Source organism: Stegodyphus dumicola, chromosome 7 (genome assembly GCF_044657685.1).
Source record: "Stegodyphus dumicola isolate Sdum_Otavi_A_Nest chromosome 7, ASM4465768v1".
NCBI classification, from domain to species: domain Eukaryota; kingdom Metazoa; phylum Arthropoda; class Arachnida; order Araneae; family Eresidae; genus Stegodyphus; species Stegodyphus dumicola.
Genome location: NC_140774.1, coordinates 124,505,276 through 124,528,858, shown reverse-complemented (window position 1 = coordinate 124,528,858; position 23,583 = coordinate 124,505,276). Strand labels below are relative to the sequence as shown.

The 23,583-nt window shown below is 33.5% G+C and overlaps 1 protein-coding gene across 3 annotated transcripts in view; it reads right to left on the bottom strand.

Moving 5' to 3' along the window:
- The window catches only part of LOC118199100 (tetratricopeptide repeat protein 39A-like), a 244,554-nt gene that overhangs the window by 87,925 nt on the left and 133,046 nt on the right, over positions 1 to 23,583 (bottom strand). For all 3 annotated transcript variants that reach the window (XM_085820793.1, XM_085820792.1, XM_085820791.1), the window contains exon 14: positions 12,201 to 12,318. In XM_085820793.1, the coding sequence (XP_085676919.1) occupies positions 12,201 to 12,318 (118 nt within the window). The remainder of the gene's footprint in view (positions 1 to 12,200; positions 12,319 to 23,583) is intronic.

Here is a 23,583-nt window from a genome sequence, read left to right as displayed (position 1 = left end):
TCTCAAAACGTAGCAATCCGTTTATTTGTGCGGATAAAAGTCTTGAGTTTAAATATGTTTGTGTAGTTTTCAATAGGTAGCAAAACATTTGATTTTATCGCAGCTTTAAGATACTACAAATTTTCCTCTTCTACCAGTTTTTTTATTTAATGAACTTTAATCATTTAGTGGAATTTTGACGATTTAAAGATTTTTGATTTTCTTTTAACCTAAAATTGAATTAAATATTTACAAGCTTCAAATACATAACTTGAAGTCAAATACTGAAATGTTCTTCTACCTTTCTTACTGTCTTTGAATGCAAAATGTTTTCGATAATTCTTATCTTCATCTCTTTCTTTCAGAAGATTTTTTTCCTCATAGCGAAGCTGCCGATTGGATTAATTTCTCGATACCGAATTGTACTCTGAAGACCGTAGCAGAACCCAAGACTACCCATTATTAATTTAATTGTTGAAACGTCTTCTTCGACTAATTAATGTTAGATAGATGATTGAAATAGTTCCTTTTAGATACTAAAAATGCGACATTTTTATTTCGTAAGTTTAGTTCATAGATCTTGTAATTTTGAATGCATTGATGTTCGAATTTGGAATAATTTCAATTAAAGCATCACTTACGGGCAAAAGAAACTGCTGACTTACAACATTTGGTACTTGCTTACCAATATGGCGACATTCTTTTAATTTGCTAGAAAATGCCATTTCGATACAGAAGAGGGTATGAAATCCCCTTTGAGAACAATTAATAAATAGAACTGTGAACGGAAATGATATTTTAGGAAAATCATACAAAGATAAAAAAATTGCGAACTAATTAAAGTAAATTAAAAATGCGTTTTGAAACATTTTAAAAAAAGAAATGAGTTACGAGAATAAAGAATCTTGTACTTTTATTTAATAATTTGATACATTGCTCTTCTCCTTTCAAACACTGCTTTTTAAACATATTTCAGATTTTTCAAATAGCTATTGTCATCAGTCTGTTTGATATTTTGTTGTTCCAAATGCGCAGTGAGCATATGCTGCCATCAAACAATTACTATAGCTGAAATGATAAATTAGCTTCGAAACGCCTTAACCTTAAAGACATTTATCAAAGGAAAGTAGGACGCGAAGATATTTGTCCAAAATTTCTTAGTTTTGCGCCGAAAAGTGAAAAATACTTTATTTCGGTATTAGGACTCAAAATCATTTTCAAAATCAAAAGTTGTTATGGAAACTCCTTAATTTTAACACAGCAGCTGCGAATATACTCTTCCTCGTTATGATACGGTGAAAGGAACAAAATTAAAGGGAATTGTAATCAATTTACGATATATTGAGTGGTAAATTAACACCTAACATTATGGTTTTCAAGCCAGGGAGCACGAATAACTGGCTATGCTGTCTACGAAATTCAAAGCACGGATTTTCCAGTGCTTGCTGGACGTGCTACGATTTGCACTCAAGGAGCAGACATGGAGGAAAACCATAATTCCTCTTATTCTCTCCAACTTAAAAAAAAATGGTGATTGGGGAGACCCTAAAACTCACTCGATCAAATGCAGATGGTAGCGAATTATCATCTCCTACTTTCAGTTTGAACTCCAATGCAAAGAACTCTAGTGTTAATTTTTCCTTTTTTTTAGCACAAAATGCGATAAAATCAGCTGTGTCGTCACCAAGATTAGAGCCACGGACACAGCTAGCTGGACCTGCTACAGCATGAGAATACATAGAAAGTATGTAATAAATCCTTATTAATTAAAAATCCCTCAATAAAAAAATCACATATTTACATATTATAAGAAAGCATCATGAACAGAAACTTAAAGTAAGCTTTAGAGAGCTTTTCTCTGCTTTGCGTAAAGTACTAGAAACAAAGCTGGGAAATGCAAAGAAGGTACAATACTTAGTGCCCATAATGTATATATTACATAGCGCTTACGCTGCCAATATTAATTGTATAATGCACTTTCATACATACATTTGTTAAAATAATATGCATGCAAAGTTACTTAGTCTGCAAGAATGCTTATAAAATTGCTGTTTTATTGCTAAATGTGTTATTCAAACATCGTCCTACTTTCACGTGATTTACGTGGCACCTACGTGCTAACCGTAACTGCAGTCTATCGAGCATCATTTAAAATGATTGAGTACTATATATTCTTGAAACACTAAATTAACAATAATTACGTTCGATGGAAAATTAAAAACTAAAAAAAGTCTACGAATAAAAGTACGCACAAAATGAATATTTATGATTGTATACATGCGTGCTTAAGTATGAATTGCTTCAAATACGTAATTTTCGCTTGTAATTTTCGTATGAGAAGGAATAGATGTTGATAAATTTAAAATACCTTTTTTTTTTTCGTTCTAGATTTATGCCAAATATAAACTAAGACCGTACAATCACGATTACTCATTGACTAGACAGCGCAGACATAAATTTTCTGCCATACATTTACATTCATAGCTCGTATATCTAAAAGCACTTTAGAGCACAAGAAGCGGAGTAAAGAAGCATAGAAATAATATGAAAAGATGAAAAAAATTGTAATATGTAAATGAAGAAAGCGAAATGGTAAAGAGTTATGCTTGTACGTCAAACTGAATTCTGCGTTTATTTTTTATTCTTGTGTAATAATGTAAATAATATGTAAATATATTAAAATTTAATAAATTCTATAAATATGAATTACTTGCAGTTCATTGTTTATTATAGAAAATTTCCAGTAAATTCAAGTCCCATGCGGCCGAGTGTTTAAAACCTCTAAATATTAGTAGTTCCACTTGGTATGAATACCAGCAGAGCTGCATGGATGGTTTTCCTGTTCCGTAAAACGAATAGAGCCAGTTTCTCTTAAAAGTCTTTTACGAAGGCATACTTTTCCTTAGGCAGATATCCCTCGTATGCTTTGGCATATTGAAATGATCTAAACACACTGTAATCCGTAAATTCAAATTTGTCAGTTTGTTAGAAATTCTACTAAGCTTCGATATTCCGTTTTTAGCTGCCCTGTCAGTATGGTGATATGCGAGTTGGCTATCATAGCCTTAGGCCCGGTTTCGAATCTCGGAGAAGACACCGATGTTTGTAAAATGTAGAGTGTCTTTGCAGCATGGGAACACTTAAAATACCGTCGAATCAAAAATGTTATCCAGAAGTTTCTACAAGGGAAGAGCGTATCAATACCTGAGAGTGTTCTCCTTCAAAACTGGAGTGGAGCTGACAAATTCATACTGTCACATGTATGGTGCTCAAGGTCAAAGGCAACGAATGGCGCAATCCTTGCCTCCTGGCCACTTTAAGATTCGTACACCTGACTTTGTCGGAGGTTCCACGAGGAAATTTCGGACATCAACGGCTGGTTCAGATTAGAAGGATTACTCCCCAAGAACAACAGATTCCAGTATTAGATTCTGAATGGCATTTGGTTAATGATGAGTGAATTAAGTGATAATTCTTAGATAATTGAACTTATTTCTCGATATTTCTAGTAAGAGTCGAAATCTTTTTGGGGTGGGTGGAAGAAGGCAGAATACTCCCTTTTTGGTGAGTTTTCCAAGATTTTTTTTTTTTTTTTTTTTTTAACTTTATAATTTTATATCGTATTTATTAACTGAAAAAACTAATTCTGCTCGCGTTTCCAAATATTATAATATTATTTGTTCCTTTTTCATAAACACCGAGCTCTTTGCAAGTTGCTGCTGGTTGGCGATCTGCATTCATCCTGTTTTTGTTTTTATGCAAATAAATTTAAACTTCTGACTCTGATCTTATAGTTATAATATCATACCATTCATTGCACATGACGGATACATGAGATGATGAGGCGATATGAGAACAAAAGATATGTTACCATGCCTGTTGGATCGGATTACTTGAATTATGTCAAAACATGAGAGAGTAATCTTCCTAATGGGAAAAATGTTTCCACGAATAATATTTTAAGGGTACATAGCTCATATTTACTCATATTTACTTTGCATGAGTGGAAACTGCGAAATCTCCTATACAGTCAGCTTGTTCGCTGACAATCGAAACCGCCTGTGATCAGCGATTTTACCACTCATTGTTACTTTATCCTTTTGTTGGAAATGTTGTTTTGTTCATGCATGATATACATAAATTATTTTTTTAGTTTTCTTTGAACAAAAATGTATTTTTGTTGAAATGAATGTACTTTTTTAAATCTTTAATGTATTTTTTTTCAATCTTTATGTTTGAATTTTTTTTATCTTTAAAGTTATTAATGGTCCCTTAAAACAATATAACAGACAGTTAAGATCTGACTCAAAACTTTAATAGTTTATCATATAATTAAAAGTTTTTTAAACTTCTGTTTCAATTTAAGAAGTACTTTTATAGTCCAGCTTTTTTAACTTCGGAAAATTGGACTTAAATACAATTAAATAGTCTACAGAGACATTAGGTTATTTGAAAGCAGAAGTCAAAAATGAGCAACGCCTTCGCCAGAACTCGAACCCCGGCTCTCTCGAATACGCGCCGAGAGTGCTGACCAGTACACGACGAAGGTATACTAAGAAGGCGGGGAAACTACATTATATACTCCCCCTTTTAAAGGGCGACTGGGCATTAGGGAACCCAATCGCCTAATCCTGGTGGTGGAGAATCGTCATCAACCACCCTTTTAATTCGGGCGTCATTGTAGAGACATTAGGTTATTTGGAAGCAGGAGAAGTGAAAAATGAGCAACGCCTTCGCCGAGACTCGAACCACGGGCCTTTCGAATACGCGCCGAGCGTCTCATAATTTGTTAAAATGTTTATCTCTCGGTCAGGGATAGCAAAGCGACAGGTATTTCGGTAGCACGCTGTAGGTACATATTAAATTGCTTTTATTCACTTATCATTTACTAAAAAAAGAAAGAAAGAAATAAAGAAAAAAAACATCTTCAAGACTAGCGGCCATCAAAGACAGATTCAGAAATGAACCCGAGCATGGGCGTCATTAATAACTAAACAGCAAATTAATAATTAAACTAGCAAGTTAATAACTAAGCGGCAAGGTAGTAGCTTCAGTTAATAGCTAAACGAAATAATAACTGAACAGTGAATACAGTTATAAAATACAATTCGATAGTTTGAAAGCAAAGCAAGGGTTTAAAGATTATTTTAAAAAGAAATATTATAAGTGGCACAGTGGACTCCTGAAAATAGTAAACTGCAATTTAACTTGCACACTGTTCGAAAAAGGTTTGCCTTTCCTGTTCTAGGTAGAGGAACATTTCCTTTTCCATGCCTTTTTTACGTATTTTACGTATTTTCCTTTTCCATGCCTTTTCTACGTATTTTTTACGTATTTGTCCCCTAAAGGTTATATATTTCATACCATATAAAAAGAGTACTTTTTTAATAATGGCAAATAATAAGGGTTAACAAAGGTTAATAAGGTAATAAGGGTTAAAAGGTAGTAAGGGTGTAGGGTTTATATTTGTTTTAACTAATATTTATTTTAAGCTATCTTTCCTGTCAAGCCTTTCCTTTCCCCTGGAATTGCTAATGCCAGAGTATGTAAATTTTAGTAGAACGCGCAGAGTATTCAAATTTTTAGCAGAAGTAATTTTGAGTTAAATAGAAGGGAAACGAGTTTGTAGGTGTGCTTCTTGATTCACGAGCGTGAAGGTTGCTTGGTAGAAATTTAAGAACCGCGCGTTTCGGCCTGTGTGCCTACTTCGGCAGTTAGTTGAATCTTTCAACTTCTCAATCCGAAAGTTTGCTGAATATCAGCTGTATCTTAGAACGCGGTTAAGATAGTTGCAATTATAGAGTCTCGTAGATAGTGACTTCGTTAGTTATGCATCCTGTTATTCATTTTTAGTTGTACTTTCTTATTTTTATTTAACCGCCGGGTCGGCGTAGTTTGTGAGCGTCGAGTGAACGCAACTGTGACTTCTAAAGTGAAATAAAAAGGGATTAAACCCTTCTTACGAGTTTGTGTAACTTCCATTTCATAGCAGTCACTACTACTGTTGCGGACAAGTTGGGGCCACGCAACACCACAAGGGTTAATAAAAGGGTTATTATTGCTTAAAATGTCTAAAATGTTTCTTTTTAAAATTATACTTGGAGCATTACAGAGCTATATGCAAAACTATGTAGGTTTTCTGCAACTTTAAATTCTAATCTTTATAGATTCAAATAAATTTTATGCTTCTCAAGTAAAAGATTGGTTTGTGCAAAACATAACTATATGAGTTAATATAACATGCCGAATTACGATTACTAGAGGTATTAAAGCAACAAGAATTAACAGAATATTCATAAATTTACAGGGCTAATTTTGAAGGATTAAATGAGTAACCTATTCTATATTTAGATTAAAATGTAGAACAACTTGTTCTATGTAACTGGTTTAAAACACCTGTTCTTTATAACGAATGTCAATTAGACTTTTTGAAATAGAAAACACGAAAAATCAGCCATGCTGTCGCCGAGATTCAATTTCCGGATCTTCCGACTGCTAGCAGGATATGTTTCCAAATACATCATGAAAGCACGCAGTGAGAAGGGAGAAAATCCGTTATATTCTGCTCCTCTTAAAAACGACTGGAGAAGAAATAGACTTAGTCATTAAATCTTTGTGCACAAATTATTTTCCACTCACATCCTAATTTGAACATCACTCACAGGGTATTAAAATTATCTGAAGCCTGGAAGAGTGCAAAATCAGCGATGCTGTCACCGGAATTCGAATTTAGAATCTTCCGATACCACCTGAACGTACAATCAATTATATCATAAATGCACACAGTAAGAAAGAATATTCCTTATAATTTTATTCTATGCAAAGATTTCCCCCCTCCAAAGACTGGACATTTACCATCATAGAATTCGCTAGGAAGCCATCGGTCAAAGAGATTCTAAATATATTAAACCTCTTCATAAAAATTCTGTTAACAGCATCTGTGTTATAAGCTAGACTCCTATTCATTTCATAAATTTATCATTGATTAGATGTCAGAGGAAACTTATTATTCACTGCGAATAAGTTCGTTGCAAAATTATAGATTTTGATGCGGAAAAAAATATAATTTATATAATTGCAGGAATGTGATATAAATCAAGCGAAGATTTTTCTCCGTACATTTTGCCCTATTTTAAACAAAAAGATAGAAAAAACTTTATTACCAGTAAAAATATTCTGGGTTCATTAGATGTAAAGAATGGAAGTTCCTTTACAAGGAATAAATTAGTTAATTAATAAATTTATCGCTTGATTACTTCATTTATTTTATCTGTACAAAACTATGCAGACAAATCTTCTTTTTCTTTTGGAAGTTCGATATATATATTTGGTTTGTAATTATTAATGAAAAAGATTATTTTAATTAAATACTTGCATTTAATCAATGTATATATATAAAGACATAAGGTAAGAAGTTTAGAACTAATATTTCACAAAGACCAGAAACTGAAATTCATAATTAATAAATTTCAATCCTCCCCCCTGATGAAGTGACATTGACATTTAATTCTTCTTCTTTTTTTGTTCATTTTTCTTTAAATTTCATAATTTTTGAAGATGGGTTTTGCTTGTTTGAAATGCTTTGTTTTTAACATTTTTAAATTCATTGTTGCATTTATATGTTTTTTGAAATTTATTAATTATGAATTTCAATTTCTGGTCTTTGTGAAATATTAGTTCTAAACTTCTTACTTTATGTCTTTAGTGATAATTTTTCTGCAGTTTAATGCGCGAAAATAACTAGGCATGTTTTTTTTTTTGAAAAGCATTGTTTTGTAATTATATATATATGCCATAGCCAAATGCCTGTAAAAGTTTTTTTACAGGCATTTGGCTGTAAAAGCAAATTTATGCTGTTACGAATTTTGTATATCAGTAAATAATTTCAGAGAAATTATATGTAAATTGTAGAATGTCTCGTGTAATGTAACACGAAAGGCTTCAGGAAGCGAAGCATGGGAAAAATAAGGTTACGTGGGTAAGCCCATTTAATATTCAGGTAAATGGCTATGTCAGTGAATTGGCAAAGGTTTTAGCAACGATTTTCGCCACTGGGTTTTTGTCGCCATATTTGGTGACAAATAAGCAAATGTCTCCAAAGTTGGCATCATTTGGCGACATTTTCGTCTAGCCGCAGTCTGTAACTGTAACTAGTACAATCTTTACATAACTGCAACTATATTCGACCCTGAGTAATTGTAACTGTGTATGCCTTCTAGCAGTTTCGAAATATTGGAAGTTTCTCGATTTGAAGGTACTGGAAATTTCTCCTTTGTCATACTAAGAAGAGCTGTACAAGAACTTTTGTGTGAAAAGTTCAAGCATTGTAAAATGTTTTTGAAAAAATAAATTTCATCAAACTATCATCAGTTCTGTGTGCATGCAATCCATTACGAACTTTACGCACGTAACAATATTTTTGCTTTCAGATCAAACAGATTGATCAAAGAGATTCAAATCTTTGATTTTTAAAAGACCGCCTCGAACCGCACGATTTACCTCGTTGACATCCAGCTGTTTTTTCTTCATTCAGCGAATGCTAATTCTCTCGACCAGCTGCAAATGAATTGGTGTAGTTACAAATGTGCTTCTACAGCCCTTGAACCATGTTGCTTTTCGAATAAATACCTGTTTTATCAAATGCAATGTCCTATCACAGTTGACATTGCATCGCCTTATTCCTTTTTCAAGCAAAGTACATATCATGCTATTAATGCACACTTTCCTTGACAGTAAAATACCCTAATTTTGAAAACAATAATAATGCATACGTACTGCTTCTTGTTCTATAGAATGCAGGTCTCAAATTTTCATCATTTCTTTGAAAATTCAAGGTCAAAATATAGCAATAACAGTTAATTTATATACTCATTCATTAAAACAAAAGTTGGCTATAGAGATGCAATCGATATTTTATCAAACAATGGTGTTGTGACGTCATAGTTATCCGTAACTTGTGCTAAAGCACACTGCTTCAAGGCAGTTTGAAGGCCGACAGAATAATGCGTAAGTACCTATGTTATCGTTGGCATTCCGGAAGGTATTCAGATTTTATTTTCAGAATAAAAGGGTATTAGGTAGAATATTTCACTTATATTTATGTAACCAAAAATGTTGCAAATAAAAGCAATTCTTAAATAAAGAACAGATTTATGTGTATGTCATACGAAAAGAGATACATCTAAAGACAAATTCCTCGCAGTATTTCTGTATATGTTTATTCGCCATCACAGCAAATAAATCTGCCATGCGCGGGGACATGGATAACCCTTTAGAACAGCTCAGTTTAACCGCCTGTTATCGAGGGATTTCTCAAACAGAAGCCAAAATCCATTTTGCTTTTGCCTTCTCTGAGCTGCGATTAATGGGCCCGTCATTCTGCAAGCCATCGAACGAAGGAAAAAACTCGACTTCTTTATTTTGAAAGAAAATTCGAGCTGGATGAGCTGCTTGAGCTGGATTATGTTCCGGCTTTTTTTTTTTTTTTTTTTTCATCTTCTTGTCGGTTTTGATAAAAACCTTCGCATTATTATTTCCGAAATATGTTTAAAAATTTTCAAAGAGAGGAAAAAATTTCGCTGCTATTTTTTCCTTCAAAATATATAGTTAACTGCTGTTATTATTTTTTGTCAAAACTTTCATTTCTTGTTAAAGCAAAAGGTAAGAAACTGTCTTTAGCCTGTAAGTAATAAGATAAAAATGTGACCGCGAAATTTAATACAAATTAAAATAAAATGTAACTCAGAAAGTAAAACGATTTCTACGTGTTTGCTGCCAAAAAATATGTTTTCTCACACAAAATCCACAAGTAGGCAATAGAGAATATGGGGCTTGATAACTAGTTCCAGACTTTAGTCCTGCTCCTAAATGAAGATCAAAAACCTGGGAGGGTAGAGCTACTCCAAAAAGCAAAGTATTGTTTGTCATTATAGCAAGTATTGCACTTTTTACCATATTTATTGCAGCGCTTTTGAATTTATGATGAGCGAGGCTCACGTGAAACATACTGTGATATCCCATTTCAGGCTTTTTGACTTCAGGTTCCCTGGAAAAAGAGGCTTCCTGGAGGCCCAATTGAATGGCGACAATAACAACAAATCTGGTTGGTTGGTTGGCTGGTGTCGTGTCTTTTGACAAGTCAAATGGATCCATGAGAAGAAATCACTGCTATTGCCAGTTCCACAATCTTTTCACTGTACAGCTCTTCCTGGGAAAACAATTCTCTGAAGCTTTTGCAGAGTTGCAAGTATTGCCAGGCAGGTGAAGATGTGTTCTGGAGAAACTCAATTTTGGTGCAGTTTCTACAAGTTCCTTCATTAATTTTCATTCCCCTAAAATGGTAGGTTCTCAATCTAGCAATGGTCTTTGTGATTTATCTGTTTGCATCAATCTCACATATTTGATGGTATTTCTTAATAGATTTCTCTTTGAGTCTATATTTGGCAATGGCATTAGCATCTTCACAGGGATTGAGTTCTTGAGATTTGTTGCCTTTTATCCAGTTCATCGGCTGTCTCGCTTCAATCGATTCCAGCATGTGCAGGTATCCATTGCATAATGCATGTCTTTTCCGTCTGGTTGATTGTTTCTTGGTGTTGGTATACATCTTAGGTGAGCCTTGAATGCCCTTGTAGTATTGCCTCTAGGGCAGCTTTAGAGTCACAGTAAATTACAAGTCCGCTGGCTTTATCATTGTCATTTAAGTCGATGTAAATTTTCAAGGCCTTCTGTATTGCCTACTCCATGGCTTTGGAGTATAGTTGCTTCATTTGGTACAGTCCTTTTTGTGAGCTGATTTGGCAAATAATTACACAGGTGGTTCATCAGATAGCCAACGCATGGTTACACAGGTGGTCAACAGGTGGAAGGTATGCTGATGGATTTAGGACTGACCATAATTAATGATAAAACAACAAATCTAAAGTCAACAATAGTTGGCATGTATTTTAAAGGCATAATTTTTCTTTAGAACTGATGAATTTTCCGACATCTGAAATTCTCACATAGTAATATTATTTTTATAGTTGCCCAAAAATTTGGCGCAGAGTAAGGTTTGTTGTGTGGCATAGGGGAGATGTGCCAAAGCGCTTTTTAGCCCCTATGTCAATATCGTGCGTTGCATTGAACTCAGAAAAAAAATAGCACTTCAGAAATTGTGAAGAGAAAAACAAACTTGAAGTCGACAGCAATAAGTCTGTTTTCTCTTCAGAACTCTATAATTAATTTTTGCGCATCTGAAAAATCTTGAGTTATGCAATTGTTATGTCTATTCAAAAATCTGCTATAGCGCATACCTTTGCTTTTTTATCATGGTGGAAAACGTTACAACACTTTTATACGCCAAAGTCAATAGATTGAGTTTTACTAACCTTACACACACACACACTTACAAACAAAATAGGAGAGGAATTCACCTAAATTTGTGAAAAGGAACAATAGGACTGAAGTTAAAGCTGATATTTCTTACAAAACTTCATGCGGTTCATAATACTTTTAAGATCGTAAGTGGGATCTGTAAGGTAAAATTTCATGATCGTTTATGTAAGGCATAGGTAAGTTCTAAGTAACACTTTTATACGCCAAAGTCAATAGATTGAGTTTTACTAACCTTACACACACACACACTTACAAACAAAATAGGAGAGGAATTCACCTAAATTTGTGAAAAGGAACAATAGGACTGAAGTTAAAGCTGATATTTCTTACAAAACTTCATGCGGTTCATAATACTTTTAAGATCGTAAGTGGGATCTGTAAGGTAAAATTTCATGATCGTTTATGTAAGGCATAGGTAAGTTAAATATCTCAAAATTTGCATCAAAATCTTGACTATTATATTTATTTTTCCTTTCTTAACCCACAGTCATTACTCTGACGCAACAGGATCTCTAGTTCGCATGAAATGAAAAAAATTATCTTTGCTTTTTGAGGTTTGTTTTATTAAAGTATCGTTAACACATTTATTACGCAATTAGCAACACGAGTTACGTTGGAAAGCAGATCTAGTTTTGCTAAAATATTACAGATTCAAGTTGTCACATGCATGAGGCATTGCTTGCTCTTCGTTTTAATAAAACGATTTTATTAATGCGTTTACTGCTCTTAAATCTTTTCATTTTTTAAACATTCTTTCAGAAACTCACAATAATGTTTAGTATGCAGTTTTCATATCAATATTTCAAAATTTAAACAACTGTAATTGAATGTAAAATATTACTTACAAAGAACGGGAAAAGAAGTCTGTCATTTTGGGCAACAAATTTCTTCGCTTTAGCTACGACAAACTTTTCCAGAGGAAACGATTTTCCAGCAAGTTTTTGTTTCAAACCGGGAACTTTCCTAAAATTAAAATAAGTTAATAAGTAAATAATAATAAAAAATATGAAGGGTTTCAGATTTTAACGATCGGCCAAAAGGGTTTGTTTAGGTTTTTTACACTTTCACTGAGTTCGCAGACTACCAGTCTGCTCTTAAATACATTCCTACTAACCCACTTTTTTGTCTTTTTAAATTTATTATGAACCATCTTTCTTTGCACGTACGCGCCATACATTTCAGTAACAAAATCTCAGGATTTTTAACAGCTTCAAAGCAGTACATGGTTAGAATTCTCGATGCAGTTCCCGATGTGTTGGCATACAGTTTTTATATTTTTTTCAGTCTTTTATCAATTTATCATATCAATGTTCATTTTCTTAGTAAGATGGTTAACAAAAAGTTATTTTGTCTTTTATTATTAACTTTTTATACTATATAAACTTTATTCATTAAATATCACGTTCTTCGAATTTACGTCACATAGAATTCAATTCTGCAGCAAAATCACAAAACCTTCAAAATTAGCAGATTCCAGATAGATTGTCAGAGGCTTCTATACATATTTTTCCATTCGCTATATTATTTCTTTGAAAACTAGCCTTCTCGCGACCAGCCGATTAAAACAGTTATTTCAAAAAAAGACAAAGTATATAATGATTTAAAAGAGTCTATCTTGTGTAACTTTAAAAAAAATATTGAATATTTTTAGCTAGAAATCTCATGATTTTAATGCATGTTTATTTAAATCAGGAAATCAAAAAAAGTATTTGTTTACTGCTTTTTTTTATTCAGTAACCTTCCTGATTGAAGTTGGAAGTATCTTAAATTTCACTGAATGGCAATACCCTTGCGCATGGAATACCTGACTCTTTAAGTAAAATAAATTTGAATTTATGATATATTTCAAATATATCGGTTTGCGTTATAAGTTCTAATTTTTTTCAGTCAAGGTAGAATTTCGTATATCATAGAAATCATGCTTCATTAAGAGTATTTGGTGGTTTTCAAAAAATTGAGCCAAGTTTAATGATAGTTTGTAATCCGTTTTCGACAACAAATTGATAAGTACATCTAGTGAGCTACAATTTGAAATTATAGATATTGAATGTAATTCTACACTTCTGACCATTAAAACTGCAACACAATGAAGGAAAACAAGTAGAAAAAATATATTGATTGCATGTAAAAAAAAAAACAGTATGGCATGAAGACAAAATGATTGGTTATGTAAGCAGTTTTGGGGTTTACAAGGGTGCGAAATTAGTAGAAACAGCTGCCACCCCTGGGAGCTATAACGACCCTTACCTGATTAGGCATGATTAGGCAAGAAATCTTGGCTGGTAACTCATTCCGTGCTGCTTCAAGTTTATGCCACTCTTCATCAACCGTATAGCTAGAGAGGGGAGGCGAACTAGTCTCTCAGTAAGCCATGACCAGATTTTATCAATGGATGACAGATCAGATGACCGTGCAGACCAGGGCAGCAATCGAATACCCTGTGTATCGATTGCTGCCCGGGTCTGCACGGTCTGATGCTGATTGATGCTGCGCATGCTTGCGGCCATGATGCATGGTGTTGTTTGAGTGGAGAAATAAAATGCTTATATCTTGGTAAATATTTGAATTAAGTGAGTGAAAGTGCATTTTTCTGACTTTTTTTGTGTTCCGATCTGTGTTTTATAACTTTATTTCGAATTAGAAGTCGTATTTTTGAAGATTCATGGACTTTGAATTTCTGCGAGTGCTAGCCGGATCATTAGCATATGGTTAATAGATTTTTGCTTATTATTTCATGGATTTACTGCGCAAATGACTTCTGATTTATGCTTTAGACTCTTTATTACTTACTTTAAGTCCATGGTTAAAAGCGTAGTGATTGATTGAATATTTAATTTAATATTTGCACTTAAACTTTTTGAGTGACGTTAGGCTTAATGTGGCCGCTATTTGTTAACCTTTGAAGGCTTCGTGTTTTGCACTTCCTACTTCAGACTTTTAGCCAATTGATAAAAACTTTATCTGAGTTTATGAATATTACCAGGAATAACTGATCGATCTTTTGGTGCATTATTGAGTGTGGTTTTTGGCCCATTGGTCGATTTATTTATTTTGCGCAAAACATTTATATTTTAAAATTTAATGTTTTTTCTGCTGTTTTGTGAATTCTAAAAGATTGCAAACTTGAATTTTGTGTGATATAGACCATTTTTGTGATTTTTATTGTTTTTAAATATATTTACTTTGTATTTTAGATTTGTAAATATGTTTTAACTTTGAATATTTTATATACAGCCCTGTCGCAGTATTGTAATCTTGATATTTATTTATTTTGTTATAATGAGTCGACTGAAAGATGATGTTGAGAAAGAATTTACAGGTGTTGATAGTGAAATATTAAATGGTTCTGATATAACGAAAGAAAAGATGGATTGTGATAATGAAAAATTAAACGATGATGAGAAATTAGGAAACGTCCTTTCTGCTGTTAGGGCCCTCTATGGATTTGTTGATAAATTAAAAGTTAGAAGGGTCTCACGTGAGATTACTGAAGGATTGGCAGGGGAAATTGACAAAGTTGTTGAATTACTTGCTGCGCAGAATTTAAGAAGTATTGAAGATAATTTTATACATTCGAAAACGGATGTTTTATTGGAGATTAAGTAGGGCATTGATAGATTAAAAGTACTCTTCGGGAAAATCGACATAAACAAGAGAATAAAAAGAATAGATTTATGGATAATAAGAATTGGTAAGAAAATGAATTAATTGTTAGACCAGCGATGCCTGGAATTGATGTCTATGATGAATTAATTGTGAATGTAAAACCTGATAATATGGATGCACAGATTATGAGTTCTTTTGTTAAAAGAAACGGTGATTTAGTTATGAGATTTAAAGAGAGTAAACAAGTTGATATGGTTCAAAATGTTATTGATTTTAAAGAAAATTTAAAAGATAAGTTGTATACACAGAAAAAAAGATTTATACACCCAAAACTTATTGCATATAATGTGTGCAACTATGTAGAAGATGATGAAATTGCTGATAAAATGAGGAGTGAGTGTGGTTGTTCCGGCAACTGTGTGCGTCCATTATTTAGGATAAAAAGAATCAAGTTAAGTTACTCATAGAGTTTTTCGTGTAGATCCCCAGTGTCAATCCTCAGTTTTAGAGGATAACAGCGTTCGTGTTGGATGGAAGGCCTATGTAGCAAAACTTTATCTTAGGCCAAAGAGATGTTTACGTTGCTTCAAATTTGGACACACCACTAAACACTGTAAAAATGATGTTACTTGTATCAAGTGTTCAGAATCTCATGTAGTTAGAAATTGTATTAAAGAAAAGGAAATATGTGCTAACTGTAAGGATTCGAATTTGAAATATGGTACTCGTTTTGATGTGAATCATCATGTTTTGGCAAAGGATTGTGAACTTTATAAGCGTGAGATTAAATTTATTTCTGAACATTTGCGTATATTGGAATAGTATTGTTTTGGATTTTAATTAATTATAACTGCGATTGGGCTGTTTTTTCTGTGCTTGTCATTATTTTAACTGCTTTATCTGTTTTTATGGTATGTAATTTTATATTTGTAATTGTTTTATTTTTTATTATTCCCTTGGATATGAAAATATTAAATATTAATCTGAATCATTGTGCGGTGGCAGCTTGCCAGTTGGCCGCGGTTGAAAATATTTTAGATAAAAATTTTGATTTGATTACAGTGCAAGAGCCTTATTTTATAAATGATAAGATGCCATATTTAAATAAAGGGTGGAGAGCGGTATATGATGAGAAAGGCAGATCAGCCATTATTGTCACAAATGATGAAAGTGAATTTATTGTCGATTGTAAAATGAATGAAATTATAGCCATTTCTTTAAGGATGGATCAGTTTGTTTTAGGAATTGTTTCCGTTTATTTCTTCCCTGCAGAAAATTTACATTTAACAAGGTTGGAACAAGTTTTGGAAATGTATAAGTATTTTATTATTATTGGTGATTTTAATTCCAAAACTTTTAACTGGGGGGGGGGGCAAGAATAGTTGATAATCGGGGATCTTTAACTATGGATTTTATAATACAGAATGATATGATTTTATTTAATCAAATGGACTCTTTACCAACTTTTGTATCTGCTGTTGGGGAGGGTTGGACAGATTTAGTCCTAGGTTCTTCCTCATTATCGACATTTAATACCGAACTGAAGATTTATGAAGAGGAAAGTTTAAGCGATCACCGATATGTCTCCTTTGAAATCTGTGATGTCCAGCCAATATATTATAAAAATATTGTGTTCACAAAGAATGTTTATAAACTGAATAAATTTTGCAGAAAACTAAGACCAAATATAGATCGGATGAGAAAAAGATTGGATGGAATTTATGATCCTGTTATCCTTGATGAATTTGAAAACTTAATAGTAAAGAATGCTAAGAAACATCTAATTTTACGTAAAAGGAAAGTAGAGATGACATATTGGTGGAACGCTGATTTACAGAGATGTAAACGAAGAATAAGGGCTTTAAGAAAACATTATCAAGTTAGACAAATTGATGAAGACACTCGAAGAGAAAGGAAAATATTATATAAAAAGGAAATGGCTCTCTATCGAAAAAAGATTAAAAAGACAAAATATGAATATAAGATGAAGCATTTTTTGGATAATAAAGACTACTATGATTGCTACTTTCGATTGGCAACACGTAAATCTAGACCTTCCCAAATGATTATAAGGAAAGATGAGCAGAGTATTGATGAATTTTCTGGTGTTATTAGAGATTATTTTATGGAAAACTTTGATTGTGGAAATCCTGAGGATGGTATTGTTAAAGATGAACTTTTAACATCTCCAAACTGTGGTGCTGATGATGTTTTATTTTCTATAGATGAGATTCGTTATGTTGTGGAAAAATTGAGAAATAAAAGTGCTCCTGGAATTGACTGTATACATGCTGTTATGGTTAAATGTTTATTTAAAAATTTTGAGAAATTTTTCGTTCTACTTTATAATAAATGTTTCAGTTTGTCGATTTTTCCGGGAGTGAGGAAGATCTCAAGAGTAATATTCATTCCAAAGGGTGACCAGGCAGTTAGACCTATTTGTTTATTGAAATTCTTTGGAAAAGTTCTGGACAAATTGCTTACCAATAGGTTATATCATTTTTTCTTGGAGAATAATTTTATTTCAAATAGACAGTTCGGTTTTGTTTCGGGAAGGTCAACAAATGATGCACTTTATAATTTAACAAACACTATAGTTCAAAAGAAGAAAGATTTTCATGTGATAATTGTTTCTTTCGACGTTTCAAAGGCTTTTGATTCATTGCTCTCCACCCTTGAGAATTTTAAAATACCAAAAAATATTTTTGCAATTTTGTGTAATTATTTTAATAACAGAAAAGTTGTATTTTCTTATGATGCTGATATTAAAATATTTAAAAATGTGTATAAAGGATGCCTCAGGGCTCGCCTAGTGCTCCGCTGCTCTGGAGCGCCGTTATTTTTAAGTTATTAAATGTTTGTCTTCCTGAATACGTAAATGTGATCTGCTATGCAGATGATATTTTATATGTAATATATGATGTATCTTTAGAAAAATTAGAACAGCGTTTTCAACTGGTGAGTGATATTCTAAAAAACTGGGCCGAGGATGAGAAGTTGATTTTTAATTTGCGAAAGACTTCATATATATTTTTCCCTAAGGCCGGCAAAAATACTAGACCACCCAGACTAAGATTTTATGGTACCCTGTTGAAAAGAGTAGATCGCATGAAATATTTAGGTGTAATTATAGATGATAAATTGAATTTCGAACTTCATTTTAAAGAAATTCAGAAAAAATCTGATGCAATTTTATTATTTTATAAAAGAAATTTTCCAAAACAAATATTGATTACTAAAAGAAATATACTCAGAATGATTTATAATGCTGTTATCATACCTATAATAAATAATGTATGGAATAGGTAGTTGGGGCTCTAGGGCGGCGGAACTCCAAAGAATAAGGAGTAAGTTATTAACAATTCAGCGGCCCTGGCTTCTGTCACTGACTAGGTGTTTCAAAACTACTTCATCCGAAATTCTCTGCATCTTGGCCAGCACACCGCCTCTTTCTATATTTTATAGGTATTATTACGATAAATTTTTATTATCTACTGATAAGATTGATTTTATTCATTATGAGGAATTTTTTGCTTGTTGTACTGCTTTTTATAACTTGGATCCTTATTGCATACACCCTGCTAAAAGAGTTATTATTGATTATGAATTTCATTTTGTCGAATTTGGTGAAATTGACATTTTTACAGATGGTTCTGGATTCGATGGTAAGATAGGTTTTTCTTATGTTGTATATTACTATGGTACTGAAATTTACAATGATAAAATTAAATTGGAAAATTTTAATTCAGTGTTCCAGGCAGAATTGACAGCTATTTTTTATGCTTTGAGATGGATAAGGGATAACTTATTTATACATTATAAAATATTAATTTATAGTGATTGTCTGTCTGCTCTCCAGGCCTTAAAAAATTACGAATGTAAAAACTCATTAATTGTTGATATTAAATGTCTCTATGAAGAAATCACCAAAATTCATGTTGTGAAATTTAAATGGGTTAAGTCCCATGTTGGGATTTTGGGCAACGAAAGGGCCGATGTGTTGGCCAAGGAGGCAGTTTTGGGCGAATCCAGGGAGTGTTCCATTGTCCAACCACCCAGAAGAATTCTTTTAAATAAAATAAAACAATTTTATATTGATATGTGGAAAAAAGATTGGAATGAGTCTGATAGAAAAAAGGATTACAGTTATAATTTGATCCCTACATATAATAAATGTATTTCATGCTGCCTGGATCTTAATCAAATTATCACAGGACATGGACGCTTCCCGGAGTACCTAAAGAGATTCGGTCTACAAGAAAATGAGTTATGTTATAATTGTGGAGTTACGGGTTCAGTTAAACATTTTGTAAATGAATGTGATTTAACTTATGATATAAGAAAGAAGTTTGGACATATTAATACATTTACTGGAAAAAACATTGAATTTGAATTTGCTAGGGAATTAATGAATTTTATTAATAATAATCGTGTTAATGTCGGAATTTTGATTTAACATGTGTTTAGTGTTTTTATGATAGAGCATGGTCTGTGTCTCGTGTTTTGTCCTTTTTTTTAGTTAGTTTCTAACCATTGATTCTATTTATTTTAATTATTATTGGGCCTATTATTAATTATTATTATTATTATTTTAATTATTATTGGGCCTATTATTAATTATTATTATTATTATTTTAATTATTATTGGGCCTATTATTAATTATTATTATTATTATTATAATTATTATGTGGTTTCTACTTGGCACCTCCCTGGAAAAGTCATAAAATCAAATCTATTAGGTCGATGGGGAGCTGCGCCTCTTTCTGTACCCTGTGTATCGAGGAAGCCACGACGTGTAACATGTGGTCTTGTATTATCTTGTTGGAAGATGGCGTTTGGCAGCCCTAGAACTTAGGGCACAACCACTGGACACCAGATGTCATAAATGCACCGATTTTCGTTCAAATTACTATCGATCTGAAACTAGAGATATGCGTGTCGTTTACCCAAATTGCGATGGTTGTCCAAATCATCACACCAGGTACAGGGCCCCCTACACGGATATCGAATGATGATCGCCGTGATGATAGTACACACTGTTGCAAACGCGACGCACCGTGCGAGCGGATTTTGGGCGTGTTGCAAACATGTCCATTTCCTGACTAATGGTTCGTGATGTGGCTGTACAGTTTTGTTTGTAGGGCTGACCTCACAATAGGTTTCTCTTCTCGGAAACTAGTCATGCCAAGGCTTTGAGATCCTGCATGCCATTTAATATGACCCTCGGCAACCCATTGATTCCATATTCGCATGACAGTGGTTGGTTGTTGGCCAGTGCGACGGGCGATATCGCGGAACGGTAATCCACTCTTAGTAGGCAACGATCCTGTCTCTATTGAATTCCGACACTTGATGTTAAGCATTTCATCTTCTTATTCGAGTTATAACACGATTTTCTGAGCAAACTGCGACCTTGCAAATCGCTTTCCGAATGAGAAATCCACCACACAACTCTTCTTTTATGCAGTGCTGAAGATGTCGTTTCTGCCTAGTGCGTCATCTAAATACCCTGAAATGCTAATTATTTGCGTATCCCCACCTCTTCTTCCTTTCATGTGATTTTGACGTTCGTCAGATCATTCCTTCCTGATGTTGCAATTTTAACGGCCAGCAGCTTATTTTGAGAGAATTGCGCAATTGCGAAGAAATTTGCAAATTTTACAAAATTCTTTATTTCGACTATATCGAGGATTTTGCTCGAGGAAAGTTGGTTATTTTTGGATCAACCTATATAAGTGAGCAAATGTTTTCTGTCATTTATCTAAATAAAACGTTTTACCATTAAGCATCAACAATGATCATATATAAGCAGTTTTAAGAATCTCCACTACAAAATTAACACCTAAAAGTCATGAAGTGCATGTACGGGAGGCATTATGACAGCGGAGCTACACATTTTCGGCAGAGATTCACTAACCCGGAGATCGGTACTTTGAATTAAGGTGTCCTCTTCCTCGTGCATCTGTTCCGGGCTACCATTCGTCCCGACTTTATTTTCATGGATATACAACGTACCGACACACAAAGACTCATGCTGTTGAAAACCTCCAGTGAAAATAGCTACAGGCTGTATTAGCCAGCATGTTCCCCAAATCCCATTGAACATGTGTGGGATACTTTAGAGAAATGCCTGGTGGTACGAATTTGTCGATCTTGCTCTCCGGAGCACCAAGCAACTGAAACACATGCTCCTTGAAGAATGAAAACTCTTGCAGAAAGAACTGTTAGATAATCTGGTGTTGAGTATCGACAGACGGTGCAACACAACCATTGCGGTTAGAGGACGTATACCCCTTGCGGCCCATGGGCCGGTTGTTCTCCGTCTTCGCAATACGGTTTGTTTTTTGTACAAACTCCATTCTGCCAACAAAGCCTTTTTCTATTCATTTCGTACTGTATGCCTGCTATTCATTTTTTGCTACTCTACGTTTCATCCTTTAAGTTTTAAATTTGCCTTTGTAGTGTGATTTTCATGCCTCCCAGATGACGTTTTGCGGAATTACGACGAAAATCAGAAAAGTTACTTAGGTTTTGCAATAAAGACAATCTACTTATTAAAAGTACAATTTAAAAATTTATATTCCGATTATAAATTTGCTCTCTATTATATTCATTTTCAAAGAGTTATTCTCTTATTCCTATCATGCCTCCGTGTTACTGGCGTATTAAAGGAAGCTTGTTGGCTAATTCCCTTTTTTCCATAAAAGAAATATTTGATACTACTTTCATTATACTATTTTTTCCCATTTCATAAACTGAATAAAGATTATTCTTGAATTTATTAAAAATGTATAAAAATAACTGCTTTCTTTCTTATCTTCAATTATTTTTCTTAAAATATTGGTAAAAACACAACTAGAGGGTGGAAAAACACGGTAATATGAAGAAATTTTATATTAAATTTCGGATTTGCAGAGGCAGATTATTAGTTCTTTCTCTTTTATATTTATTTTTATAACGTTTCTTATATGTTTTTCCTCTTCAGTAAGCCTTTTAACGTTTGCTTGCGTACACCTTAAAAGAATTTTACGCTTAAAAGACCGCAGAATGGTAAAATTACTCATGTTTTAGAACAAAGCTTAGATTCAAGAGAAAAATTCTTTTCATTTTCTTAGCCACCGATGGATAAAATTAAAAATTATGAAAAGTGGAGGAGCCCATAATCTAAAAAATAATGTTTGCAGATTACGCAAGAAGAAAAAACTTTAAAAACTCTTACTCTTTAAATTTGTTACAATCAACGGAATGAAATAAAAGTATATTGAGTTATTTTACACAATGTAGCATGATATTATGAGGCAGAATGGAAAGCTATATATTTCATAACATTTACAATTTTCATTCTTAAATCAAACAATACATATGTTTAAATCAAGCAATCAAAACAATAAATTCAGTTATTTAACTGTACTCTAAATCCTTATATTTCATGAAGAAACTAGAAAGTGTGGGTTAAAATGGAGTGACAGGATGTAAGTCGGGGAGGGGGGAATTTTAACCAAAACTTATTTAATTTATTAAAACATGCTGATTTAAAATTGCAACCAAATAACCAATTTGTTATTTTTAGCAGATAAAAATTGGAAGAATTGATTGAAAATCCATTTTTTTTCCATGTCATGACTTTTACTGAGAAATAATTTTAAAATTTCTTTTTCGGACGATAATCACAATACTCCTGATTGCAAACGGACTCTGTTGTAGTCATTCCACCAGATCCCAGATGAAAAGCTTCGGCTGCATGCTTGCTTTAGTGGTTTTCCCCTTGTTGTAATGTAACTACGAGAAAGTTTGCCTTTGAAAGTCGTCCAAGCCACCCTTTCCTTAAGCAGATAGGCCTACTATGAGTTGTCATATTCAGATAACATAAAAATATCAGTAGGCTGTACAAGGCCGACAAATATACAGGGTTATCCAAATTAATGTTCCCCAACTCAGAGGCCTGTGCAGAGAGTTGTATGGGTCATAATGTGATGAAATTTTAAAAACAGACACTTCAGGTCATGCGCTCGAGATTTATTAAACAAAAAAATTAGTACAAGAAGTTGCCGTTAGGTGGCGCTGCAGATCAACAAGACATTCTACAGATGTTCTATATGTGTGCCGTGGTTCTCCACAATTCTTTCCATTCGCAAAGCAGTGTGTTCCACAGTGGAACGCAGTAAGTCCACATTAATTCCATGAACATGTCCAATAATTGCGTCTTTCAGGATGTGCCAAGGTTGCTGGGTGTTCTCGGTAGACCCGATCCTTTAAGATTCCCCATAACCAAAAGTCGCATGGCGTGAGATCAGGCGAGCAGGAAGGCCAAGCTGTAGGGAAACAGCGGCTGATCACACGTGCATCGGTAAAAGTTGCCCGTGACACCTGTTGAATATCGTTGTTGTAATCGTATGTTGTTGTAACACCAGAAGCCACGAAGAATATGGGGAGGTGCACCATCCTGCATAAATATCGTGTCCTGAAGGCGGCCACGTTGTTGCAGTTCAGGGATCACAAACGTTGTCAACATGTTCTGGTACCGTTTTCCTGTGATAGAGCAGGTTTTGAACCCTGGTGGAGTCACCTCTTCAAAAAAATAAGGCCCAATGACGAATTTTGCAGTGAAACCGCACCATACA